The following is a 17,859-nucleotide window of genomic DNA, read 5'->3' as shown; positions in this document are numbered from 1 at the left end:
CTCTTAATTATCTCTTTAATTTTCCTTCTTTCACTTCACCATTGTTCCAATAGAACACAATTCTTGATCAGGTACTTTCTATTCTGGCTATCCCAATTATATATTTCTTGTCATATTATTGTTGTTACAGCACTATTGTACATAATTGTTGTTCCATACAATTGTACATATTACACACCAACTCTCCCTGATCTTAGTCTACTTCATTTCAATCCTGAGCATTATTATCATTGCGGTTAACTCTATTATCTATCATACTAAATCTACTTTCTATTTCTTATTCTCACTATTTCTCCTCATCTACTCTTGCTCTGTTTTCTGGATTAAGCTCACAATCACCCTCCCCTCTAACAAGAGTTCTATCTCTCTTTCAACTTTTGTAAAAAGTGGCTAGCTGGGTGAAAGAAATATCGGCGTTCACACTATACTTATCCAAAGTATCTCCTATGTCTTCTCTGCTTGCTGGTACTTTAAACCCCATAAATTACTCTCCCTCTGTCTTCATTTATTTTGCCCAACCCCTGCCACTGATCACATACAAGAATAGATGGGAGCTACAAACATCAGTATACCTGCTGGAGGAGATAAACCACAAACAAAAGAACCAACAAAGGTAAAAACCCAAGTACAACAAAGAGCCCACACAAACAGAAGAAAGGACAAACCTAGAGCATCCAGACAAGGAGATCAAAGAGACCACACCACTGAACCTCATCAAATTCCTATCACAGAAGTTTACCCTACAAAGACCTAGCAAAGCAAAACATTAGGAAGCACAGAAACAAACAAAAAGAGTCACCTAAAATGGAGAGACCATAAAAAAACATGCAATCAAAAGGAATGTAAAACTTCCAAATGAAAGAGCTAAATGAAATGGAGTTAACCAAACTATCAGATATAGAATTAAAAATAATGGTTATAAAGATGCTCAAAGGACTCACAGACAACTATAAGGAACTGAGTGAGAACTACATTAGCATGAAAAAAGAAATAGAAACTATTACCAAAACCAAGAAGAAATGAACAATAAAATCTCATAAATAACAACCAAAATAGAAGCAATTTAAAGCAGGCTTCATGAAGGAGAGGATCAAATCAGTGAGCTGGAGGACAAGGTAGAAAAAAAAAACATGCAGATACAGCAAGAAAAGCAAAAGAGACACAGAAAGAATGAACAGGTAGTAAGAGAACTGCAGGACAACATAAAATGCAATAATAGCCATATATTAGGGATACCAGAAGGAGCAAAAGAAGAGCAAGGGATAGAAAACCTGTGTGAAAAAGTAATGATGAAAGCTTCCCTAATTTGAAGAGAGAAAAAATCACACTAATCCAGGAAACACAGAGAGTCCCAATCAAGAGGAACCCAAAGAGGGCCACCTTATGACACATCATAATTAAAATGGAAAAATTTCAAGACAAAGAGAGAATCTTAATGACAGTGAGGGAGAAACAGGAAGTCACATACAAGGGAGCCCCAATAAGGCTAGTAGCTGACTTCTCAAAGGAAACACTCCAAGCCCAAAGAAAATGGCAAAAAAAAATTCCAAGTAATGAAAACCAGGCGTCTGCAACCAAGGCTACTATACCCAGCAAAGCTCTCAATTAACATGGAAGGCCAAATAAGGAACTCTGCAGACAAAAGAAGTCTAAAAGCATACATATACATCAAACCGGCTCTGCAAGAGATGTTAAAGGGACTGCTTTAAGAAAAGGAAGAGAGACAGAGAGAGAAACACAAGTATGAAAACATGGCAATGAGTAAGAACTTATCAACAATAACCTTAAATATAAACAGATTAAATGCACCAATCAAAAGACATAGAACAGCTGAATGGATAAGAAAGCATGACCCACACATATGCTGCCTACAAAGATCCACCTCAGGACAAAAGACCTACACAGAATGAAAGTGAAGGGTTGGAAACACATTTTCCAAGTAAATGGACAGCACTAAACAAGCCAGAGTAGCAATTCTCATATCAGACAAAATAGACTACAAAGAAAGACCATAAAAAGAAACCCAGAAGGTCACGTCAAAATACTCATGAGATGAATCCATCAAGAAGACATAAACATTTTAAATACATATGCACCCAACATAGGAGCACCCAAATATATAAAGAAACTCTTGGAAGACTTCAAGAAGCATATTGACAGCAACACAATCATAGTAGGGTATTCCAACACCCCACTGTCAAAAATGGATAGATTTTCCAAACAAACTATCAACAAAGATATTGCAGCATTGAGCAAGGTCCTAGATCAAAAGAACTGAACTCATATATAGAGCCTGTCATCCTAAAGAGGCAAAATATACATTCTTTTCAAAAGCACATCTAACACTTTCAAAGATAGACTACATGATAGGACACAAAACAAGCCTCCTCAAATTCAACAAAATTGAAATCATATCAAGCACTTTCTCTGATCACAAGGGACTGAAACTAGAAACCAACCTCAAGAAAAAAAATTAAAAACACTCACACTCGTGGAGATTGGATAGCATGTTATAAATGAATGAGTCAAGAATGAGATCAGGGAAAAAATTAAAAAGTTTCTAGAAACAAATGAAAATGAACTGACAACAACCCAAAACTTGTGGGACAAAACAAAGGCAAACCTCAGAAGGAAATTCATAGTGATACAGGCCTACCTAAAAAATATACAAACATTTCGAATAAGCAGCCTAACCCTATGCCTACAAGAACTTGAGGAACAACAATGAACACAACCCAGAGCAAGTAGAAAAAAGGAAATAACCAAGGTCACAGCAGAATTAAATGGCATAGAAACTAATGGCACAATTCTAAGCATCAATAAATACAGGACCTGGTTCTTTGAAAAGATGAACAAAATCAATGAGCTTTTAAGCAGATTCATCAAGGAAAACAGAGAGAGGACTCAAATAAACACAATCAGAAATAAAAGAGTACTGATTACAACTGATACCACAGACATACAAAGGATCATAAGAACTTACTATGAAGAACTATATGCCAAGAAATTTGAAAACCTAAGTAAAATGGACAAATTTAAACAAAAATGTAATCTTCCAAAACTCAGTGAAGAAGAAGCAGAAAGCCTGAACAGACCAATAACGGCTGACAAAATTGAAGAAGTAATCAAAAACCTGCCAAACCGCAAAAGCTCTGGACCTGATGGTTTCACAGGAAAATTCTACAAAGCACTTAAGGAAGAGCTACCCCTATTTTTCACAGACTTTCCAAAAAATCCAAGAAGGGACTTCCGGCAAGATGGAGGCATAGGTGGATGCACCGTACCTCCACGCACAACCAAGATTAGAACAACAACAATTTAGAGGCAGAATAACACCCAGAACTGACAGAGAATTTATCTGAATGGAAGTCAGACAGCCAAGAAGTTGAAGTAAACCCATTCATCCAGACCGGTAGGAGGGGCAGAGACGAGTGCTGGTCGCAGAGCTTGGAGTGCAGGGAGAGCTGGGTGCCTAAGGCAACCAGGAGCGTGTAAGCCATCCGGGACAAGCAAGATTGAAGCGAGTAGACCCTGAGTACGCAAGCAGCAACTGGCAACCCAGTGAGGCTACGATTGTGGACCAGGGCAGAGTGCAGCCCAGGATCCTAGGGAAGAGACTGAGATCCCAGGAGAGTGGGGCTGCCGCCATTGTTCCCTCCTGCCCCTGCCCCACCCCCACATGCAATTTCACAATCTGGCGACTGGGGTGCCCAGCCCGGGTGAACACCTAAGGCTCCACCCCTCACTGTAACAGGAGCGACCAGACCAAAAAAAAAAAAAAGAGAGAGAGAGAGAGATGGCTCAAATAGAAGAACAAATCAGTGCCCCAGAACTCATCCTTTTGAGTAACCAAGAAATAGCTAACCTATCAGATGCACAGTTCAAAACACTGGTGATCAGGAAGCTCACAGAATTCACTGATTTTGGGTGCAAATTACATGAAAAAATGCAGATTACCATAAAAGAGATGAAGGAACATGCATGGAGAACCAATAGTGATGGGAAGGAAACTGGGACTCAAAACAATAGACTGGGCAAAAAGGAAGAAAAAAAAAAACAAACAAGAAAGAATGAAGAAATAATAATTCAAAAAAATGAGGAGAAGCTTAGGAACCTCCAGGACATCTTTAAACGTTCCAACATCCAAATTATAGGGGTACCAGAAGGGGAAGAGGAAAAGCAACAGATTGAACACGTATTTGAACAAATAATAAAGGAGAACTTCCCCATACTGGCAAAGGAAATAGACTTCCAGGAAATCCAGGAAGCTCAGAGAGCCCCAAAGAAGTTGGACCCAAGAAGAAACACACCAAGGCACATCAGAATTACATTAGCCAAGGTAAAAATGAAGGAGAGAATCCTAGAAGCAGCAAGAGATAAGGGGACAGTCACCTACAAAGAAGTTCCCATCAGGCTGTCAGCTGATTTCTCAAAAGAGACCTTACAGGCAAGAAGGGGCTGGGAAGAAGTATTCCAAGTCATGAAAGACAAGGACCTATATCCCAGATTACTCTATCCAGCAAAGCTTTCATTTAGAATGGAAGGGCAGATAAAGTGCTTCTCAGATAAGGTCAAGTGAAAGGAGTCCATCATCACCAAGCCTTTATTTTATGAAATGTTAAAGGGGCTTATCTAAGAAAAGAAGATAAAAAAAAAAACATGTATAGTAGAAGGACAGCAAACTCACAATTATTAACAATCACACCTAAAGCAAAACCAAAAGAAACTAAGCAAACAACTAGAACAGGAACAGCACCACAGAAATGGAGATCACATGGAGGGTTAGCAACAGGGGAGTGGGAGGAGGAGAGACGGGGGAAGGTACAGAGAATAAGTAGCATAGATTGTAGGTTGAAAATAGATAGGGGGAGGGTAAAAATAGTATGGGAAATGTAGAAGCTAAAGAAGTTATAAGTTTGACACATGGACATAACTAAAGGGGGGGAAATGGGTGAGAGAGGGTGTACAGGGTGGAGGGGAGTGAACAGGGGGAAATGGGACAACTGTAATAGCATAATCAATAAAATATATTTTAAAAAATCCAAGAAGATGGAGGACTCCCAAATGCTTCTTATGAAGCCAGAATCATCCTAATCCCAAAACCACAGAACAACACCACAAAGAAAGAAAACTTCAAGCCAATATGGCTGATGAACATAGACACTGAAATCTTCAACAAAATACTGGCAAACTGCATCCAGCAATACACTGAAAAGATTATACACCATAACCAGGTGGAATTCATCCCAAGGATGCAAGGATGGTACAATATTCACTAAACAATAAAGGAAATACATCACATAACCAAAAGCAAAGACAAAAATCACATCATCATATCAATAGATGCAAAAAAAGCATCTGATAAGGTACAGCACCCATTTATGATAAAAACACACAGCCAAGTGGGAATACAGGGAGAATTTATCAATGTAATAAAGGCCATACATGAGAGACCAATAGCCAACATCATACTCAATGTGCAAAAACTGAAAACTTTCCCACTAAGAGCAAGACCAAGACCAGATTGTTCACTTTCAAAACTTCTATTCAACATACTATTAGAAGTTCAAGGCACAAAAATCAGACAAGAAAATAAAAGGCATCCAAATTGGAAAGGATGAAGCAAAATTGTCATTCTTTGCAGATGACATGATAGTGTACATAGAAAATGCTATACATTCCACCAACAAACTGCTCAACCTAATAAATGAATTTGACAAAACAGCAGGATACAAACTCAAGAGTCAGAAATCAAACTCACTTTTGTACACCAACAATGAAACATCAGACAGAAATCAGGGTAAAAATCCCATTTGATATAGCAACAAAGAAAAGCTACCTAGGAATAAACCTAACGAAGGAGGTAATGACTGTACTCACAAAAGTACAAAACACTGAAGAAATAAATTAAGGAAGACACAAACAAATGGAAACATATGCTGTGGTCATGGATCAGAAGAATTAACATGAGTGAAGAATTAACATGAGTATGGGCTTTTGGGCCCATACTGCCCAAAGCAATTTATAGATTCAACTCAATAGCTATTAAAGTACCAATGGCATATTTCACAGGTATAGAACCAACATTTCTAAACTTTATATGGACCCATAAAGGACCCCAAAGAGCTGCAGCAATTGTGAGAAAGAAGGGTAAAGTAGGAGGGATCACAATACCTGATATCAAACAGCATTACAAGACTGCTACAGTCAAAATGGCCTGCTACTGGCCTAAAAACAGACACATACAGCAATGGAACGGAATAAAGAGACTAGACATAAACCCAAGTCTCTACCATAAATTAATATTTGACAAAGGGGGGCTCTGAACAGTTCTATGTACCAGTTCCCCTAACTAGATCATCTCAGTGATCTATCCTAAACTTCACTGACTTCTTTCTGCTTGCTCAGACCTACTTGTGAGCCACTTTAGTGCATTTCTTATTTCAATTGTTGTCTACTATTTATTTGTGTTCTTTTTCATGATTTTCATCTGTTTATTGATATAAATCACTTGCTGTTGAGACACTGTGTAATGGTTTTTTCCTTCAGCTCTTTAGGCATGATTTTCTTTAGTTCTTTCAATATTTTAAAATAACTACAGTCTATGCCACTGATCTTACAAGGTTCTTCATTACTCAGAAGCATCCAACATGATAAAATGATGAAATGGGCCGGTGAAGTCTCTTATGACATTGCCTCTTGAGACAAAAGACAGCACAAAACAATGTTGGTTATTTTTCCCAAAGGTATGGTATATACTTCAGCCATGCCTATACTTAAATAGAGCCATCTCTCCTGTGCAAAGAATGGACAAAAGTTAGTGAATCAAATGTGGAGTCCAAAATGACCTTCATCATTCTTACACCTATTACACATGATAACCCACCTAAGGCATATTTGATTCAGTTACTTGGAAGTGTGAACTTGGTATGTTTGAAAGCCCTAGTGCCCACAGAGGAATACTTCTACCAATGAACACAGTCATTCTTCCATTAGGTTTTCAATGGAAAATGTCCATGGTTATGTTGGGCTCCCCAGGCTCATGAAACAGGAAGATCCCTGTACTGAGTTCAGTGCTTGGTCCTAATTAACAGCAGAAAATTAGGTTGCCACAAACAAATAAATGCATGAAATACAATGTCTCCTTCCACTGCCATGCCCAGGAGACAGCAATGAGAAATGGGGGAAAACAACAAAACACAACAATTATAGATTTGACTCCAATGGTAATTCAGGTTTGAATCATCCAACTGCACAATATTCTCTGACTAGCCAAGAAATTTACAGAAAGTGAAAGAATACAAAATTGGTGGTTGACAAGATATGATTGTTAACTTTGATCCCATGACAATCTGTGGAAGCTTAGACAGAAGTGGATGTTCTGTTTTAAGTAATCATTATATATTTATCTTTCCCCCTTCTGCTGCTTCATATGAAAAGCATTGGTGGTTCATATTTCAATTAGGTTTGAAGTGTGAGTATGTCTGGGCTGAAATCAATTGATGATATGGAAGTTAAAGGGACTTTTTATGTTTCCTGTGTTGAAAGAGTTTTACTTTTCTTCCAAAATTATAAGTGAATAGTAGAAACAGAAAGGGTTGGGTGTTATGGATGTGCTACATTTGCTCCTGTAGATCCAACTCTAATCTTTTCCACTTTATTCTGGACCCTGAGACAATGGCCACTAAAGTGGTCATCAGCCAAGTTAACTCACCCTTTAGCTGTTGCTTAAGTTCAGCCAATAGAAGGAAATAACAGGAGATCAAACACTGAAGAGACATCAAGGTATTAATTCATCTGCTACTTTCCTTCATGGGCCAGTTTGGAAATGGCTGTCTCCCTATTCAAGACAAAGCTTCTGTCAAATGACCTTCCTTTTTCTGTTATACTTATTTCTATGTTTGGGAAAAAAATCTATTCCGTTTTGCCTTCATAACTGGGATAGTAACGATGTCCCACCATTGCTAGTCCTGGGTACTTCACCATTTTTTAAAGTTCTTTTGTTTTTAACATTTTTTATTGTTGTTCAAGTATAGTTTTCTGCCTCTTCCCCTCACCCCTCCCCACCACCCCAGCCCTCCTAACCTCTCTCCCCTGTTTCTACCCCATCCCGGGTTGTTGTCCATGTATCCTTTATAATTGTTCCTGCTAACCCTTCACAAGTTTCCCCTATAATCTCATCCCATCTCTCATTTGGTCTTTAATCTGGTAAATTCTTTGTAAATAATTTGCAGTTGTTCCTTTGAAGAGTGATACCTGTTTCTTGGAGGACACTTGAGATGATAATTTTTAATGAACACGTTTTATAGAGAAATAACACAAGCAACCCCAGCACAACTAAGAATAAGACCAGGTTTCCTATACTCACAGTTATTAATTATTCTTCCTCTTCTAAGTAATATAAAATGAGAAATATGATATAAAATATTAGAAAGATGTTGGAAAGAAAAGTCACTGATATCATTACTGCACAGCAGTATTCCAAAAGCTAAGTGAAACTTAAAGCCCTAAATAAATGCTATGATTTTTCATGTTCCTAAAAACAATGATTCATTGGGATCAATATATCGATTCTATTCTAGGTTAATTAGACATTTAATACTTTATCTGTCAAAATCCTGGTAGGTTTCTAAGACCTCTGAAATTATTTTATTAATTATGTGGAAAATAGTTGTTGTAAAGAGAAAGTGTTGTTTTTAATAAGAATATTGTGTAGTAAGTCTCTTAATATATATAAAAATCTACTTACATGACCCAGAATAATGTAGTACTGTCTTAGGAATAATAAACCAACATGAGAAAAAAGTCTAGAAATAGGTACACAGGTATTTGGACTTTATTGTAAACGTGACATATCAGATTAGGAAAGTAGGTTGCATTTTTGAAAACTGTGTTCAAAAACTTGGTTTTATCACAACAGAAAGCCCCTTTTAAAGTAGATTTAAATTCTTTAAACACATGCACACATACAAACGCACACATATAAACACAAGCAGGAGTATAACTGATAATACATCTTTAGGAGAAAGTTGTAACCATCCATAAAGGTGAGCATGCAAACAGCCTATTTAACACAAAGTAATTTCTATCAGTATGTCCAGAGCAGCACAAGTAAGACACTGGCTAAATGGGTTCATAACATGTGGTATATTTAGACGTGGAATAATACACAGCAGGGAGCTGGTTGGACTACAGAGAAAAGCAACAACATGATTGTATCTTAGGAAATCAACACTGTGGAGAAAATACTCAGAAAACTTTGTCCTATGTAGCATAATTTTAATAAAGGTAAAGAATATGAAACTGTACACTCTATAAATTAAGGATGCACACATATGCAGTTATTTTTAACTATAATTAATAAAAAATTCAACATTGGGATTACATCTGGATAGAAGGAGAGGAATTGTATGCACAGGTAATTACAATATTGATCAAATTCTGGGTATAAATTGCATATATTATTAGTATGCATTAAAAAATCCTAACAAAATTTTTAAGTGAGGAAAGTTCTAATTGTTTTTAGTAAGGAAAAAACTCTTGCAAAACAAAGATGATGTTCCTACATATAGTGAAAGTAATTACATCTTCTTCCTAGTACGTGATGTTCTGGAGAGGCTACACACTGAGAAAAAAAATTTTAAGATAAGATTGAAATCCAAAATTTTGTTTATATAAAAACAACCATTACTAAGTCTATAATTTAAAGTATTTAAGTTGAAAGCAACTTAGGAAACACATTGCTGTGTAAAATAATACATATCTTTTCCCAATCTTCAGTATCATGAAGACAAAATAAGCTTCATCTACACATTGAAGAATGGCAAAAAACACATAATTACTAGTGAGGAAAAGCATGAAAATATGTTTATGTAGTATAGCACTCTATACTCTAATCAAGAACTAGAATCTGTTTTCGTTGTCAACCATCCCAAACGGGTTCATCCCAACCTGTGAGTATATCCAACATCCCATCTAACAGTACTGCTCTATGATCGTGCATTTAACCAAATATGGTATCATCTCCCATCTAAACACCCTGAACTTCAAATGCACAGGCATCAAAATGAGAAACACAAGTAATCTTGAAGACAAAATGCTTAAGGCACCTGCAAAATTCTATTGTATGCATACAGCAACAAACATTTAAATTTTGCAATAAAGTACAAACTGAAGTTACCAGAGGGGGTGGGGGAGAGGGATGCTGGGGGAAAATAGGGGAAAGACTATCAAGGGTCAGGTATTAAGGACACATGGACAAAGCCAAAGGAGTAGGTTTGAGGGTGGGAAGTGCAGATGTGTGTGTCAGGAAAGTGTGGTGGGGTGAAAGGGGAAACAACTGTACTTGAACAACAATGATAAATAAATAAATAAATAAATAAATAAATACTACTGTTTAAACATGAGAGATTTGTTCCAAGCATTAGCCAAATTGATTTCTCATTATTTGGGGTTAAAGAAAATTTACAAAGGTAGCTTGTTTTTTCACTTTCTAAGGAAAAAAATAATTCTAACCCATTTTAATATAAACAATAGAAAACAAACTGACAATGACCAGAGGAAAGGAATTAGGGGGATAGTAGCAAAAAGGGGAAGGGGCAAGCCAAAAAAACATGAATAAAGGGATCATGGGCATGGACAGGGTGGGGACACTGACCCTGGGAGGTGGTGGTTGCTGGTACAGGGCAGGGGAGAGCAATGGGGAAACTATCAGGACTACTGTGACTGAACAATAAAAAAGGTTACAAGGTGAACTTAGTTTATTTTTCCTAATAATAGGAAAAACACCTGTGCCTTTTTAGTCAAGCTTCACATTTCTGTATTAAATTGAGTCTAACCTCTAAGGATAATTTGTTCTACTTTTTGATACCTTTGTGTGAATAAAAAAAGCATCCCTAGACAACTCATTGGGTTGACCAAGTCATCCCTTGTTAGAATGCACTGCCTGTTTGTTGCTTTGGAATTAGTACTAAATGCATTCAATATGAATGACACATTATCATTCTGTCCATAGCTAGCTTTTTACACCAGAGATTTTTCATAGCATTTGTCATTTCTGCATTTCTCAAAGTGTATATTAGAGGATTCAACATGGGAGTGATAACAAGGTAAGCCACACTTATGTATTTATCAACAGGGAAGTTAGAAACAGGTCTCACATACATAAAAATGCAGGGAACAAAAAAAAGAACAACTACTGTGATGTGGGAAATGCAGGTAGACAAGGCTTTGAGCCTTGCTTCCCGACTGTGAATTTTAAGGGAACTTAGGATGACTCCATAGGATATTAGTAGACAAATAAAGATGACGGTACAGATTGCTCCACCATTGGCAATCATAGAGAGGCCTAAGATGTAGGTGTCAGTGCAGGCAAGTTCTAATAGTGGGTACATGTCACACATGAAGTGGTCAATGACATTGGGGCCACAAAAGGGGAGGTTGTACACAAAGAGGAGTTGGATCAAAGAATGCACAAAACCTGCAGCCCAGGACACCACCATCAGCAGGAAGCAAACCTGTCTATTCATGATGGTTATGTAGTGCAGTGGCTTACAGATGGCCACATAGCGATCATAGGCCATGGCCACCAGAAGGAACACCTCAGCACCCCCAAAAAGGTGTTCCAGAAACAGCTGTCCCATGCAAGCTGAGAAGGAAATTGTCTTTTGACCTCTGAGTAAGTCTATGATCAATCTGGGTGTACTGACAGTGGAATACACTGCATCAATGAGTGACAGATAGATAAGGAAGAGGAACATGGGGGAGCCCAGGGAGGGGCTGGCAAGAACAGTCACCACAATGAGCAGGTTGCCCACCATTGTCACAATGTAAATAAGCAAAAATATGACAAATAATGCTTTTTGAGTCCCAGGATCCTGAGTGAGGCCCAGGAGGACAAATTCTGTCACATTGTTACTATATCCCATTTAGTCTTCTCTAAAGCCAGTTTCCCCAATGAGAAGTCAGAAGAAGGGACCTGTAATGAAATTGTGAACACACTATGAATACATCCATTCGGTTTTGGAGCACATCTTCATTATTTTATTTTCTATGGCGGTTTACACAAAATAAACATTTGGTGAATATCTATGAATTCTTTTTCCCAATAGCCTATTTCGCCTTCCCTTGACAATTCTGTTTCTCCTCAGGTGGTTTTTTTAGACCACAAGTCAGAGGTTTTCCCACTAAGTCTTAGTGGATTGGTGACAAAGAAAAGTATCAAAGGCTCCACGGCCAGTTGTGTCTTTAACACAGCTTATTTCAGCTGTCAGTGCTGGGCACACAAGTCAGTAATGACTTACACTCTGCTGGTGGCAAAAGAAAAATCTCTAAATAAATTGGCATGAATTCAGTCTGCTCAGTTGATAGTATTTGTGGTGAGGACTTTTATAATATAATTGATGTGCACCAAAAATCATGTCTCTTTTGGAATAACTAACTTAATACTATGAAAATTTGCCATTAGTATTCAGTCCTGTATGTCTCAAAGGATGTTCAGTCTTCATGGATCTATCATTACTTTTCCACACAGTGGAATACATCAGACCATGATATTATTGGCACATTATTCCATAAAACAATGGCTCAGTTGGACTCTGTTACTGTCAGGAATTTTTTTTCTTTTTTTTTTTTTTTTTTACTATAAGCTTTTCAAAAGGGGATAATTTGATCTATGTAATCTTTGTTATCATACAACACTTAACACAGGGGCACTATTTAGATATTCACCAAATATTTTTGAACTTCACTGACTCGTGACTATCATGAGCTCTTATGTTACCAGTATTTTTTTTTTCAAAACTCTTGGGATGACCCTGGTATTGAGGAAGGGGAAACAGGCACTGAAAAGAGAGGTACAAGACAATGAGACATGGTTATACTTACAATTTTTCCAAAGTACTGAGAGTGCTCCAGAATGGAGCTATGGTGCCCAGATTCCAAAAATCAGCATACTCAAGGTAAGAGCCCCAGGTCACTGTAAGAAGACATGGGTTGAAACATTTCTAAATGTAATTGCAAGTCGATCTCAGTTTCCTCTTTGAGAAGATAAAGGACTGGAACTAGACTGTCTCAGAAACCTTGTCCAGTCTTACTTTCCATGGCACTCTTTGTGCAACCCTACCTTACATTCTATTCTACTGACTTTTTCATATTTTTGTAATAAAATAGAAATATCCAGCTTATAACTGTTCCTTAAAAAGGGCTACCTACTGGTAAGGGGGATTTATCATTACAGAGACCAAATACTGATTACAAGTTATTCTGTTCACTGTATACTTATTTAATACCCAAAACACCCTTTCATGGGCGAGTGTAGCACAGTGCTGAATCACATGGACTCTGGAGACGCATCGCCTGTGTTCAAATCCCAGCCTTGCCAATTACTGCTAGGTAACCTTGGGCAATGTAATAAACTTCTGTGTGCCTCAGTTTCATCCTTTTCAGAGTGGGGATACCAATAGAGCCTGCCCCTTGGGTTGCTGTTTTATTACAAGTAAATACCTAGAATACTGACTGGCATCCAGTAAGCTTCAATAAATGATAGCTACCATTAATGTTCTTGAATGCTTCACTATCATTGTATCACAGGAAATCATCTGGATCTTTGTTAATGGGGTAATAATTATAGGCATATGAAAGGATAAAAAGAATATTATAATTTATGAATCCCATTTAGGCATAGAATATGACTGTATATTGCAGGAATTATCTAATTGATTGCACATGAGTAGTGGTATTCACCTGTGATGCAATGTACTTGGACTAGAAGCAAGTAGAATAACAGGGAAAAAACTGGGATCCATCCATCACAGGACAAACTGAATAGCATAAAATGGAAGAAAAAAAGGGGGTCAAAACAGAAAGGAGAAATTATATTTAAGAAATAAATATCCACAAGTAATAAGAATATTAATGTGATAATTAATTGAGACTAGTAGTCTTTTAAAAAATCTTCTTCAGGCAAATCTTTTCTTGAGGAAGTGTTAGAAGCCTGATCACCAGGGATCTTACAGGGAACACTCAGGAGGCATCTTAAGACACCATAAGAAATAAACACAGAGCACAGTTTAATAAAGAAAAGCAAAGAAGATTTTTTTTAAAAACTGATTCCTCGGATTCTCTACATCTGATGGTAAAGGACAAAATTAAGAAACAGAGAAGAAGTGTACAGCTATAAATACAAACCTAAATTTTTTGCTTATTTATTGCAGAGGAAAATTTCAAAATCACTTAAACTCAAAGATAGACAAGCTGATTCCATTCCCATAGATTTGTCAGGGGAGGGAGGGAGGGGTGATTGTTGAAAGAATGAGCCTTCTTTAAAAGCCAGCTATGAGGACCATTCTACATGTTGCTGCTTCTAGTTCATTGAGAAGCTCTACCATTGTTGAAGCTATACACTGATAAAGACACACCTATTGAGGAACATGAGGATATAGGTAGTCTATATCCAATTCTCTTTTTCTCACTCCTTACTTTATGCAGGATCTATCTAGTGACTTTACTCTTACTAAATATCAATGTTAGACTTCTCCAGAATAAATTGCCTACTACCCAGTTAAATTATTTAGATGTAGAAACTGGGTATACAATCTACTCTCTGTTGTTTAAGTCATCAAAGATCCAATACTATACAACTCACAGATAGTATTATTAGACTTTCAACTTAAACTGCTAACTTAACACTTCTCTACCTAAAAACATTCTTTAACATAGTTTCTTAAGCATATGGCTTTTTAAAAAAAGAAATTAAAATTCCATAGTAACAAAAATACACTCTAAAGTACTTTAAAATTACAGTTTTATAACTCCACAAGTGATAATAAACAAGGCACTTCCCTAAACACAGGTTTCTTTCAAATATTTACCATATGGTTTGCTGTGCTAATTTGTTATTAAATGTATTGGGATGGTATTAGTTAGTAAGCTCATATAGGTTACAAGTGTACATTTCTATGATACAAGATCTGTGTATTGCACTGTGTGCTCACTACCCAAGTCAAATCATCTTCCATCACCATAGATTTGGCCCCCTCTACCTTTCATTACTAACACTTCCATTCCTTCTGCTTACCTCCATTCTCTTGTCTGTGTCTATGAATTTCCGTTTTGAAACATTCACACATATCTAGGTTCCATATCAGAATCAAAATCCCATATGGGGAATGTGGTCAATAATATTGTCATAACTATGCATGGAGCAGGGTGGGTACTTTAAGGATTGAGGGGAACACACTGTGGAATATATAATTCTGCAGTCACTATGTTATAGCCCTGAAAGTAGCACAGAATAATATTGAATGTAAAGTATATTTTTAAAATTTCAAATTTAAAAATTCCAAACTCTTACATGAAGCTTCTAGAATAGAATAGGAAACTATTTCTCCTTGTTTCAATGCATTTTCTATGTTACAATTTGAAATCCTCTCATTATTTTTAAACTAAATTTGTGGGGTGACATAAGATATATGCACCCCTGTGTTCACTGCAGCCTTGTTCATGGTGACCAACACATGAAAACAACCAAAGTGTCCCTCTGGAGGTGGCTGGATAGTGGATATGCAGCACATACACACAACACTACTCTGCCAAGAGAAAAGATGAAACCCTGCCATTGTGACAATGTGGATGGACCTCGAGATTCTACTAAGTGAAATAAGACAGACAGAAAAAGTCAAGCACCATATGATTTCACTCATATGTGGGAAAGAAAACTGAAAGCAACACATGAACAAGAAAGAAAAACAAAAAACAAAACTCACAGGTATAGATAGTGGTATGGTGGTTAACCCAGAAGGAAGGGTAGTAAAGGGTAAAGTGGGTAAAACATATGGTGAGGGAAAAGGATCCAACTTTGAGTGGTAAACACACAATCCTATATACAGATGATGTACCCTAAATTCTGATTTAAAGGTGTTGGAATAATTAGAAATGTTAATTTACCATGTAAAATATAATAGACCATGAACCAAGACTATAAACCCATTAGGTTAGTTCAAATGCATTCCATGTTTCTCTGTTATTTAACAAAACAAACAAGAAACACCTGGCAGGCTCCAATGCTAGGACTGAACACATTTTGCATATTCTGGCTCATTTCCCTATTTTGCTAGCTTAATTTTCTTAATTCAGATGTCTTCCAATGAAAATGTGTATATCTAAGACATTACCATTTAAATATGTTGTATGAATTTCCGTTGTTCTAAGAACTCACCTCAGGTCTTTTCCTTAGTCTTAAAAATCAGTGCTTCTTTCATTGGCAGTGACTGTGGGTACCTCCTATATCTATGTGTAACCATGGAACACTGAGTAATGTATAGTGATCTGTAGATGTGGAAATAGCTTCACGTGGCCACACTTCCCATGTTTCCACACAGACTCCCCATCACTTCAGTCTTTCAGACAAGGGTTACAGTATCGAACACAGATATCTAGGATACAAAGACACTTAAATAAAACATAAATATTTACTTGTAAAATACTTGAACACTCCCACCTGTGGAGAAAATTTCTTCAAAGAAAAACAAAGATGCTGCGTTCTCATGGTTTTGTAAAATTGGCTGAATTTGTGGAAATTAACTTGGCCAAATCCATTTTTTGCCAAGACAAAAGCCCCCAGAAATTTTAAAACACTGAAAGTAGTTATTTGAATGTACTTCTCCTCAGTCAATTATGGTAAGATAAACAAAGAGTACTTTCCTATCAATATTTTAGGATAGCATTCATGTCTCTGATGATTAATCTCTGCAGGTAGCAAGACAAATGCTGGGATTTATCTTCTTCAAAGAGCCAATGACTGGGTATTCTCTCAGGTACTAGAACTCTTCATCCTTTCAGTCACTCAAACAGCATATCCCTAATGACACCTTTTCCCTAATTAAAAGTATGTCTTTTCCTCTCCCCAACTTCATCCCAGAAAGTTGGCACCTTACACAAGTTTCTACAAGCAATGAGAGATATCCATGCTGAGGAAAATATGACAAAGAAACATCTAAAGAATCACATACCACTTGAAGGTAGATTTCAGCATAGACAGAAAGTTGAGTTTCCAGAAATCTCTCAGGTATTTCTATCAAAAAAAATAATCCAGCCTCTCTAGCTTCTTATATCATTTCTGTTTTAAAGAAAAGACAATGTAAGGTCATTACAGATTTGTTTATTAGAATATTTGGAACAAATTCAAATAAAGTAAAAACAGTTTTTTCCCCTAGAACAATCCTTAGACAAAAAAAGATTTGGGTTTTGCCAAGAAAGAGTAACACACAGAAAAATAGATGAGAAGCCAACCACTATGGAAAATAGTATGGAGTCTTCTCAGAAAACTAAAAATGGATCTGCCTTTTGACCCAGCTATTCCACTGCTAGGATTATATCCTAAGAACCCTGAAACACCAATCCAAATGAGCCTATGCACCCCAATGTTCATAGCAGTACAATTTACAATAGCCAAGTGTTGGAAGCAACCTAGATGCCCATCAGTAAATGAATGGATCAAAAAACTATGGTACATTTACACAATGGAATTCTATGCAGCAGAAAAAAACCAGGAACTCCTACCCTTTGCAACAGTATGGATGCAACTGGAAAGCATTATAGTAAGTAAAATAAGCCAGGCAGTGAAAGACAAATACCATATGATCTCACCTTTAACAGGAGCCTAAACAATGAAACAAACAAACAAACAAAAAAAAGCAAAATATAACCAACACTGAAATAGAGAAGAGACTGACAGTGTTCAGAGGGGAGAAGTGAGGGAATTTCAAAGGAATTTCAGGGGAAAAAGGAAAGGGTTTACAGGAACAAGTATAAAGGACACATGGATAAAAACTAGGGGAGGGTGGAAATGGGAGGGAGCAG

At 37.0% G+C, this 17,859-nt stretch overlaps 3 protein-coding genes across 3 annotated transcripts in view; all 3 read right to left on the bottom strand.

Annotated features, from left to right (window-relative positions):
• LOC114500172 (olfactory receptor 4A5-like) overlaps positions 1–16,271 on the bottom strand; it is a 74,500-nt gene extending 58,229 nt beyond the window's left edge. The window contains exon 1 of the mRNA XM_036029425.1: positions 16,217–16,271. The gene's annotated coding sequence lies outside the window, so the exon portion shown is untranslated. The remainder of the gene's footprint in view (positions 1–16,216) is intronic.
• Positions 1–16,339, bottom strand: part of LOC114500110 (olfactory receptor 4A5-like) — a 133,826-nt gene extending 117,487 nt beyond the window's left edge. Inside the window, exon 1 of the mRNA XM_036029417.1 lies at positions 16,217–16,339. The gene's annotated coding sequence lies outside the window, so the exon portion shown is untranslated. The remainder of the gene's footprint in view (positions 1–16,216) is intronic.
• LOC114500194 (olfactory receptor 4A16-like) lies at positions 10,820–11,942 on the bottom strand. Its single transcript, XM_028516808.2, has one exon. The coding sequence runs from the start codon at positions 11,925–11,927 to the stop codon at positions 10,980–10,982; it is 948 nt and encodes a 315-aa protein (XP_028372609.1). The 5' UTR covers positions 11,928–11,942; the 3' UTR covers positions 10,820–10,979.
• Positions 16,340–17,859: the final 1,520 nt, after the last annotated feature.

The sequence above is a fragment of the Phyllostomus discolor genome, chromosome 6 (genome assembly GCF_004126475.2).
Source record: "Phyllostomus discolor isolate MPI-MPIP mPhyDis1 chromosome 6, mPhyDis1.pri.v3, whole genome shotgun sequence".
Classification (NCBI taxonomy): Eukaryota; Metazoa; Chordata; class Mammalia; order Chiroptera; family Phyllostomidae; genus Phyllostomus; species Phyllostomus discolor.
This window is presented reverse-complemented; position numbering and strand designations above follow the sequence as displayed.